General features: G+C 38.7%; 1 protein-coding gene across 1 annotated transcript; it reads left to right on the top strand.

The window, feature by feature from the left end:
• The first annotated feature begins 6,458 nt into the window (after nucleotides 1-6,458).
• Nucleotides 6,459-8,966, top strand: si:ch211-222l21.1 (prothymosin alpha-A). The gene is made up of 5 exons (XM_055027666.1): nucleotides 6,459-6,662; nucleotides 7,224-7,304; nucleotides 7,670-7,733; nucleotides 7,918-7,991; nucleotides 8,086-8,966. Exons 1-5 carry the CDS (start codon nucleotides 6,612-6,614, stop codon nucleotides 8,155-8,157), a joined length of 342 nt encoding a protein of 113 aa, XP_054883641.1. The 5' UTR covers nucleotides 6,459-6,611; the 3' UTR covers nucleotides 8,158-8,966.
• The last annotated feature ends 1,098 nt before the right edge of the window (nucleotides 8,967-10,064 follow it).

Raw genomic sequence — 10,064 nt, 5'->3', positions numbered from 1 at the left:
CAACTCCACACCCCTCAGCTCACTGGGAAATGTAGTCCCTACGGCATAAACTACAGCTTCTCTTTGTTCAATCAGATGTTCGCACTACAACCTCAGAGGGAGCTAATGCCCAGCCTGGTGTTTTCACCAGCAACACTTTTTATAATAAAGCTCAAGAAGCAACATTTCATCTGGTGTACTCTAAAATAAAAAGGAGACAGTTGTTAGTACCTATAAAATGAGTGACTTTGAATTGAGCTGATACCAAATAGCCCTCCATAAGAGAGTGTACAGAGATCAATAGGTAGCTATATTCTGATGTTTCCTCAGAGTAAAGAGCCCTGCAGGGAAATGTCAAAATCAAACAGGATCCAGAGACAAAATGTCTGAATCTTTCAGTAATCCTGTGAACAAACTGCACTGACAGGCATTTTGAATCTGCTACAAATACCTGGTTATATTTTATCTTTCAAATAGCCAAAACCAAAATACGGTGGAAACATTACTTGTACTGAATAAACTGTTGGATCACTGTGATATTTGAAAGTGCATCATTCCACTAACAACAGAAATTAAAATCAATTCTGGGAATTATATGTACATATGCAATTTAACCATTGTCCACTTGGAATTTAGAAAAGCAATGAAATTTGCTAATTATTGTATGCAGAGACAGGACTTGATACTGTTAAAATAGTGAGGTAATAATATCTCTGTAAACACATGTTTAAGACAAAATGTTGTGCAGGAATAATTTTTTTTATCCACTTTAGACAAACCAGTGCAATATATTTTTGCTTCATTTTTGCTACTTTTCATACTAGTAATTTAATTTAAAAATATAGAAAGTCTGCGGTGCAACTAATTATATGTTAGCGCTACTATTGCTACGTGCCAAATGTGCAGCAGTCATATTTTAATTTGAGGTTAATATTGTTTACCTTGAAGCCAAAACCTGATGCAAGAATAACGTCACGCCCAATGTATTTGTGCTCCAGTGTAAAGTAGGAAAATGATCGGGATTAGCTAACTGTAGTGCTTAGCAACTGGGATCATTACTGTTAACAACTTAAGTGGATTAACAACATATTTCTCTGCATTGTATTCTTTCAGACACTGCAGAAATATTCTCACTAGAATATTCTGAAAGTATTCAACGAATCTGATATAGAAACGACCAGAAATGCAAATAAACAATTTTCTTTCATGAAGTCGTGCTGTATTTTGAGGTCAGATATGAGTTGAGATTTATGTTGCAAGTGACCAAAGAAAACTGACAGGACATGCTAGTCACTGTGTTCTTCAAATAACAGCGCTTTAAAAAGAATTGACCAATCAGAGTACTATTGTTACTATTGTGCAGTAACTATGAATTTCTATGTATTGCAAGTTTAAAGCCCTAGAAATAAGTTTACATACAGTTGCACTTTCTATTTGTTTACTTTATAAATGAGAAATTATCAGTTGTGCACAACAATCGCTAAAATAAAATGCAGATGTGCTTTACTTTGTTTTGTTTTGAAGATTGTCGCACCAAGTCAAACTATGTTCCAGCAGCAAATTGGAAAACCAGTGGGATTCTTAAAAGTGTTGCGCTTAGTGGCTTAATTAACCATTGTTAACGATACTATCTAATAATTATGCATTTCTCAGCAGGTTGTGTATTCAAAAACCAAGAGTTTTGCCTGCAAGAGTCACATTGAATTTTGAAAATGGAGGTGATAATTAGTCTTTCTGACTCTGAACTCTTATTTCAGAAAGTGTTTTCAGGTTTTCTTTCTTTAAAGCTGAACATTTTGATGTCTGAGTACAATTGCCTTGCCCCATAAAGCCTGACTTTCAGACTGGAATATTCATCTTAAGGAGGCATTGTAGTTGACTTTTCTGACTTGGAACTCGGAAAATGTGACGTCCAGCAACACATAAGATCATAGGAGGAGTAACATCTCTGCAGGTTCTTTGGTCGATACGGCACACGTAAAGGTCTCTGCTTGCAGTATGTTTCCTTCGTCATCAGTGAAGGGCTTTCTTAATTTTGCTCATTACAGACGAGCGCCGTCACAGACTTTCCTCTTTACTGTATGCATGACTTAAAGTGCCCCATTGTGAAGTTAATATTATCTTGCATGAGCCAGTGAAAGGCAACCAGACCTCGCAGGACACTGCTGTTCAAAACAAAAGAGCTCAGTGTGCCCCTACTACTTCTTCCAATTATCGGAACCCCTCCCCCGCTTAGTTCTGACCTTTGCTCTTTGTTGGGCCCCATTTTGCTCTTCCCCTGAACACCGAAATTCCACAAGTGAGGTCAGGTCTTTGTGCCCAAGAAAATTAAGGTGAAATTAACCTGCTTGTACTTCACATCTTTTCTCCTAAGGCTCCTGAACCCAGCAGGTAGGAGCCCTGTGCACTGAAAAGGTTTTTTCTTGGTTGGCTTCAAATGTCTGCTGCTGCACAATATTCCATATTTTTTTTAAAAATAGAAGTCACTGGGAACACAAAGGAGCTTTTCTTTAAATGACGATTACTTTCTGTGCTCTTACAGCTTTCAGTAGCTTAAATAAAGTTTTTTTTTTTTCCTGGGAGTGGAAAGTGTGGTAAACAGAGTGGCTGGCAGAAATAGAGGGAGGGAGTTAAACTCACCGCATCACATCTCTTTTCCACCTCTTTTACCCTGATATCTGGTGCTTCTCCTACCTGCTGAATGAACAAGGTGCTCACATGTTTATGTTTGTTTTCCTGCAGGTTACTTGGATTTTAGGAAGTCAAATGAAGCATAAAAAAATAGACAGGAAATGATCTCACAAACAACCTCCTTCTCTTTGATTGCTCCTTTTTTCCGTTTGCAGAGAAAGTGAGTAATGCTCTCTGCTAAGTCTGCTGCACTGGCCCACCAACGGGTTTCCAGCAGTGACTGCTGTTCTTGTGATTTTAACACTGAGGATTTATGTGGTGTTTTGACTTTCTGGAGCAGTGATACTTGTGCATATTGTTGATCATGAACATTTTTGTCATTTCAGGTGGTCAAGTTTTTGAGGCCGAGATAATTCATCTCTGTCTTTTTTCGTATTTAATGTGACTTTGAGCTTTTACAAGTTAACCAAAAGCCAAACAAATTTCTCCAGGGAAAAAAATCTAACAGTTTAAAAACTAGGTAACATTTGTTCAGCCTACCTTAGAAAGATTTTCCAAATATATTCGTTTGTGAATGTCTGTGGTCCGCATTCCTTTTCAGGTGACCTCAGAGATTTACTTATAGACTTCAACTCTCTGTTTCCAAAATGTTACTTTTCTTTCTTTCGACCAAAGTCATTCTTTTGTGGTTCACTTTGAAGCTGAAAAACAAAATCCCTCAAATATCTGAAGGTCTGGTTGACCTGTTTAATGATTTCCTCTTTCTTGACAATTTCCATCTAATGCAATCATCCCCAGAGCATGATGCTGCTACCACCGTGTTTCAATGTGAGCATAGAGTTCAAGCTGAAATGTAAAGTTTTGTTTTTCTGTCAGCTATGGCCTGAAATGTCCGGCTGGATCTATTCAGAACATAAAAATCATCCTCCTTTCTTTGTTTTCTTTCTTCCCACCTTTCTACATCCAGAAACATGGAGAAGGCAGCAGATCACTGCCACACACAACCTCTACCAATAAAAAATATGCTACAGCTCTCGTACTTTTCCCAAGTAGTTTCATTGTTCATTGGTGTGTGTTGACATGTGATTGTCTAAAATTATTTTTAGTCTTTCCCTGCCTGATACTTTTGTATTATCACGTTATTTTTGCACTATTTTTGCAACCAAACAACAAACCTGGGCTTCAGCTAAATGATGCAAACGTCAGCAAGATCCTGTTCATACAGCTCAACTTCAGGTTCTTTACATTTTCCATAACTGATGGTAACCCAAGCAGAGTGAAACTTTTAATACGTGCACATTTTTACAACCAGATCATTGCAGGTTTTTATTTCTTATTTTACCCTACAATAAGTTTGTTTTTCAGTTCAACTATAAATAAATGTTATTTATATTAGAAAGATTTTGGAAAATATTTGTCATGCTTTGATTTTTACACTTAGAGAACACCAATATGTTTGAATTAAAATTATTAATAGTGTTAATAGTAGTATTAATAGTGGTTCAACAACCAGAGGAACATATTCAACACATGAAATGCCAACATAAAGAAGAAAAAAAACTGTTGAAAAACCAGCTTTTACTCTGAACCCAGTCTTTTGATCTCTATGGGTAATTATACTCCTCCTAATTATATTCCAGTTGAATGTGGGGTGAATGACAACACAAGGCCTGGAGGCTTCTTCAGAGTCTGTAACGTTTCCAACACAACGAGATTAAAGCTGAAACAGAAAGCATTTGAGTTCTCAAAGCTTTGAAAGTGCAGAGCCAAAAAATGGAAAATAGTGTCAACGTAGCCAGCTTGAATGTGCTCAGGCAAGTCCGGGACATTTTTAGCATCTTTTAAAACAAAAAGTTAAACTGTGTCATAGGTGGAGTGCTCTAAATGTTTTAGACAAAGAACCAGAATGGGTGGAGAATAAATTGTTGCAATGATGACTGAGTGGTAGAAGTTACTTAGTCGAAAATGACAGGCGGTTAAGAGGAACAGTAACAGGAGTGGCAAATGTTCAAGGTAAAATAATTTTGCTGAAGATGACAAAACACTGCCTGTGTTCGTCAAATGCAGCTCACTTCTTCTCTAGTTACAACCACATACTTCAGTTTATTTTCATTAAATAACTAACACAAAGTAGAGCATTATTGTTCAGTGGGAGAAACATGATCTTTGGATTTCACCAATTTTTTTTACCAGTAAATTCTGTAAAGAGTAGCGTGCATGTATTTTCGGCTCAATCTGAATTAAAACTTTATGGAAACACTCATAGGTGGACGTGTTTTAGGTAGATCTTTAGTAGCTTGGCTCATTTAAATATTTGCCAATTTTTTTTTGTAAAATAGTTTGAGCTCAGTCACATTGGGTCTACAGACTGTAGCTGGATATTTAGGGTTGTTATTTGCCAAAAAAAAAAAAATGACACTCCAGGCTCAAGTATTTTAAATCCTCCCAGAGTTTTTTCTTATACCATTTTATTTATCACCACTCACCTTATTACCTTATTAGAGAAAAGTATTCCCACAACATGATGCTGCCAACACCATGTTTTAAAGTGGGGATTGTGTGTTCACAGAGCCAGTGTTTGTTTCCAAACAAAGCATTTTTGTGTGAAAGCCTCAAAGTTCGCTTCTTCTGACAGCATATTCTCCCACATCTTTACCAAGTTCTTTACATGCCTTAAACAGAGCTTATTGTAGCTTATTTCAACAATGGCTCTCTTGTTTTAGTAGTGGACAGCCAATAGGTGTCATGTCAACAGATTTCCCTACCTGAGCAGTAGACCTTTGAAGCTTCTCAAGAGGGAATCAATAATCACCTAGCCTGTCATTTACAATTGATCCCCATTTCTCGGTAGTTTTGCAGTCCTGTGATTCTCTTGGTAGATCAAACCCTCATGTTTGTGTTGATTTACCACATGAAATTCTTAGAGCGTGTTTAAATTCGTGGCTGAATTACTATGCAATAGTCCTTGGTGCAAAATCTTCTTGCCAAATAAGGATACTTGCTTTATGCCTCCTTGCAAATCAGTAGAAAACTACACAATGTTGAAAGATGAAGTAAAGACTGTCCCAAGTAAACTCAAAAATAGGATAGTTCATTAATTATTTCAGCTTGTCTTTTAATTAAAAAAAGAAATCTTACTGACATTCATTGTTTTCCAAGTGACATATATGCAGTAACATGCTTTAACAGTTTGTAAATACAGATAACAGCAATTTATTGTCCAAGTTAATGGACTAAGGAGATGCTAAATAATGTAACACGTTTTTTAGAAACGGATGTTTATACCCCTGGTTGTGCAGAAATTGTGTTGCCCACTAATTTGCAGCGCAGTAAATTAAAGATGTAGAAATTGTGCTAATTGTTTAGGCAGGCGCAATAACCAGGTCTTGCAAAGAGTATAAGCACGCTTAATCTGGTGCACATTTGAAGAGTTAAATATGGAAAGGAGGAGTGGCCGCCTGCTATTTTGTGTGTAATTGGACACCTTACTTCTGCAGAACAGACCGCTTAGACAAAAGATGTTGCCTCTGGCCATATGGTAGGGATACTTGCAACTATGTATTCACTTAAAACAAACATGTAAATGATCATTTTTGTATTATCACCTTTATAACTGTTGATTCCAGTCTATTGTTCGCATTTAAACTGGAAAACACTAACCATTTTTATGTGTTTAGTTAAAGAATAAATAACAGCTCTTTAAAAAGAATTGACCAATCAGCGACGTGATATTCGGAAGGCGGACCTCATAGTTGTAATCGACATGAGACTCAGCCAATCGCTGTCCGCAGCGGTCGACTTCAACCAATCAGGTGGCAGAGCGAGCTGTGGTGTCCAACGAAAGTGGATTTTCAACGAGCCCGAGAGAAAAGCGGAGAAGGGAAGACATCATTTCTCTCTCAGTGTCTTTGGGGCCAAGCACTCGACGGCAACGAGACCGAGGAAAAAAAATCTTTCTCAACAGGATTATATTTATATAAAATAAATCACAAAAACCCACCATGGCCGATACAGCTGTTGATACAACCGCCACCACAGAGGTTACAGCCAAGGTGCGTCTTATTCAGTTTCAATCTCTTCTTTGAAGTGTATTAAAAAAAAAAAAAAAAAGATTTAGCTAACTTTTTTTTAAGCTCGTAACAGTTTTACTGAATCAGCCTGGACAGGTTGTACACAACCCGAGTGTTAAAAAGACTTGATTCAACTCGAGGAACTACTTAACGAACGGTGTATTTCGTAAATTACTGCCTTAAAATTACATTTTTTCGACGTCCATGTTCGACGGAGGTCATTTGTCGTCGATGTTCTGTTATGAGAAGCTGTTGTGTGTGAAGGATTTGGCCCAATAAAGCGTGATGCGGACCGCTTCGAGGAGACAAAGCGGCTGAAACGGTGCAGCTGGTGAAGCGGAGCCGCTGTGGGCGGGAAGCCGAAGCGCGTTCACATTGCGCGGCATGGGGACCGAAACGCTTTCTCTCCAACAGTTACCCACCGAAAGCCATTTCTGTGCTTCAAACTCATTTTTATTATTGCGTCTCGTTGCTGTGGTTGTCGAAAGAAGATTGGGTTTGAGCGAGTGTACTTTGCGTTGACTCGGTGCTCTTATTTTGTAGGAGCTGAAAGAGAAGAAAGAAGCAGAAGCGGCGGAGGAGGAGAAGTCGACCGAGAGCGGGGACGCACCTGCCAATGGCACCGTGAGTCTGAGACACAAACCCCGCCGCGTGGCCTTTTGTCTTCGCGCCCCTCGTCGTGCAGGTGTCGCTGCTCGCCCGGCTCCCCCTCCTGCTCAGCTGCTCCCTCCGCTCCAGGCTTTGTTTGGGTTGTGAAATGGCACAGATGTTAGAGCAAGCAGCCCCCTTTTTTTTTATAGACGTCTCCGTTGGCCTCTCTGGCCTGTGGTTTCTCACAGCTTGGTAGTTAATCCTCTGTGGAGGTAACAAGACCTCCACTCACTTACCCTTGTTTTTTTTAAGTGACCCCAAAGGAGATCACATTTGCTAGGTTGGGATCTGTTTAATTCCCTTTAAAGCAAGTTAAAATTGTTTTGGTTTTTTTGCAGAACGGTGCTGAGCACAGTGACAAAAAGGAAGAAACTACAGAGGAGGAGCAGAAGAATGGAGCTGGTATGTTTCACTTCTTTTTCAAACAAAGATGAATAAATCGGATTTGAAATGCTGACATGTTTCTTCTGATCTCTTTTTGCCCTTGATGCATGAATTCCGATTAGGTGTTCACCCCGAGCAAGTGCTTACCTGGATATAGGTCGTAAAGGGTGTAATTTATGATGTGACACCCCTGTCTTTGCAGAAGATGCGGAGGCGGCGCCCCCTGCTGAGGAAACCGATGCACAGCCGGTGAAGCGTGCAGCTGAAGAGGAGGAGGTGAGTTGTCATGAGGCTGAATTGTAATTGCTTTGAGTAATATGGTGATTTGTGCAGCTTTGCTTATCTCCTAAATCTGTTTTTCTCCTTTCAGGACAAGGCTGAGACAAAAAAGCAGAAGACAGAGGAGAATGGCGACTCAAAAGAAGCAGACGTGGAGGCTTAAGTCTTTACCCTGCTACTTGTTTGCGGCACTGTCCTTCCAGTCTGGTCAACATTGCTTCGTAGAGCTTGTGCTTTCTATGTTTTCGATAGAGATTTTCCTTTTGGTTACTCCCATATTTTCACATTGCACTGGAGTCTTTGAGATGTAGTGGCCCTGCATACTTCTTTTTTATGAAATGTTATTTATTGGTCTTGAAAATGAGCTTTTTTTTCTACTTGTTCAAGTCGGGCCACGCCATAAGATCAGTTTTTTCATTTCCTGACGTTTCACATCAGTCTGTTAGAAGCACAATCTCTATGCTAGTGTTGACCAGGTGATTCATACATACAGGCAGCTGCTCACCCTCAAGGCTCATGTTGACCTCTCAGATACACTTAAAAGGACCAAAGATAAGTTTTAAGCAGGGGATAATAGACAGTTGTTGGCATTATTAGACAAGGTGTCAATTTTTGTGTTAAGCTGCTACTTAATTCCTGCCTGCCCTGTTAACATAACAGATGGTGCAAATGAGTAAAGGGGCTGTCTCTCACACCTCCACTGATTGTGTAACAATTTCCTTTCCTGTGGAGGCAGGAGTTTGCAATGTTAATTAACCCCTCTTAAATCTTACGGCTTTGGTCATTTGTTCTGTATGCATTCCACGCAAGTTTGTACCATTTATACTTTTTTTCTTGCATTTTCAACGAGTTTTATGTTATGGTTGAGTAGCCCACTTCTGTGTAGACCGCCTTTTTCATAACCAGAATGGCATTTGGTTACTTCAGCCACTGCTTTGTATATTCTGATTAAGAAATAAATTTGTCTTTTTACTTGCGTGTCTGTCCTATTTCCAGATCAGTTTTCAGAATTTGTATTTCAGTTTTTAGGAACTGCTGATGTCATTTGACCCACTTTTTTTTTTTCCTTCAACATGGAAAATGGCTGGCTTATAGACAGGAAGCGGCAGGGATAATTTTCCTCTCTTGGTAATGGAACAGAAAGCAAGCGATCAATAGCTTCCTGTTAAACTGCCTCCCCCTGGTGGTGTACGTTAGAACTTCAGCTTCCTGTCAGAACTCGCATCCTCATCGATTTATCTGCTTCAATACAACTGAATCCTTCAGAGACAGACTGAGCCACATATTGGGTTCAGGTGTGTTGGAGATGGGACACTTAAGTTTTTATGGGTACCTTTGAATTGTGCCATCCTTAAACAGTCAAATAATAGAAAAAAAATAGTCCTATTAAAATGTTTAATGGAAAATTAAAATCCGATCAATAAAGTAATTTTAAAATCAGAAATTTGGGACTTTTGAAAAGTGAGATGTTCAGTTCCACCTGGAGGTTTTGTCCTTGAATTGGACCAAAACTCCTTGTCATGGTAATCCTTGTAGAAATCCAGAAGGAGATTTTAAATGAGTTGTTTTTGATCCCATCTTTCTAAAACATCATTGCATAACTGTCAAGAAACCTGTCATGAAAAACTTGTACAAACATGTTTTAGATCAAAAGCCATTTAAATTCGATTAGCTTTAGTAGATTGTCTTGTCTTTTATGTGAAGTTTGTCCTGGAGGTGATTAGTCAAATGATTACTCATTTTAAAAAATCTCAGATTTTGAATAGTTTTCCACCAGTAATCAAACAGATAACTCACTTTAGAGAACACTTCAAACAAACTAATACTGTATGTGAACATGGAAACATGTCCACTTCTCTGGACATTATTTTCTTCATTAAAGTGTTATTTTCCTGTTTTAATGAACTAAAATCTTATTCCATTGTTCATACATATTTAATATGGACTCTAGGCCTTGTGAAATTTCCTGAAAAGTCTTGTGGGTTTTTTATTTACAAGACTTCCCTCCCTAAACTTCCCACTAATGGACTCTGATGTAGCAGTCTGAGCCGTCAGCTGCTGTAGCAATGA

Source organism: Poeciliopsis prolifica, unplaced genomic scaffold, assembly GCF_027474105.1.
Source record: "Poeciliopsis prolifica strain line A6 unplaced genomic scaffold, Auburn_PproV2 SCAFFOLD003, whole genome shotgun sequence".
Lineage (NCBI taxonomy): Eukaryota > Metazoa > Chordata > Actinopteri > Cyprinodontiformes > Poeciliidae > Poeciliopsis > Poeciliopsis prolifica.
This window is presented reverse-complemented; position numbering and strand designations above follow the sequence as displayed.

What these genes read in the sequence shown, in the direction of transcription:
- si:ch211-222l21.1 (XM_055027666.1), top strand. Translation starts at nt 6,612, where the DNA reads ATGGCCGATACAGCTGTTGATACAACCGCCACCACAGAGGTTACAGCC. An exon ending in ACGCACCTGCCAATGGCACC is followed by an intron (nt 7,305 to 7,669) that starts GTGAGTCTGAGA and finishes GTTTTTTTGCAG; the next exon opens with AACGGTGCTGAGCACAGTGA. An exon ending in GGAGCAGAAGAATGGAGCTG is followed by an intron (nt 7,734 to 7,917) that starts GTATGTTTCACT and finishes CTGTCTTTGCAG; the next exon opens with AAGATGCGGAGGCGGCGCCC.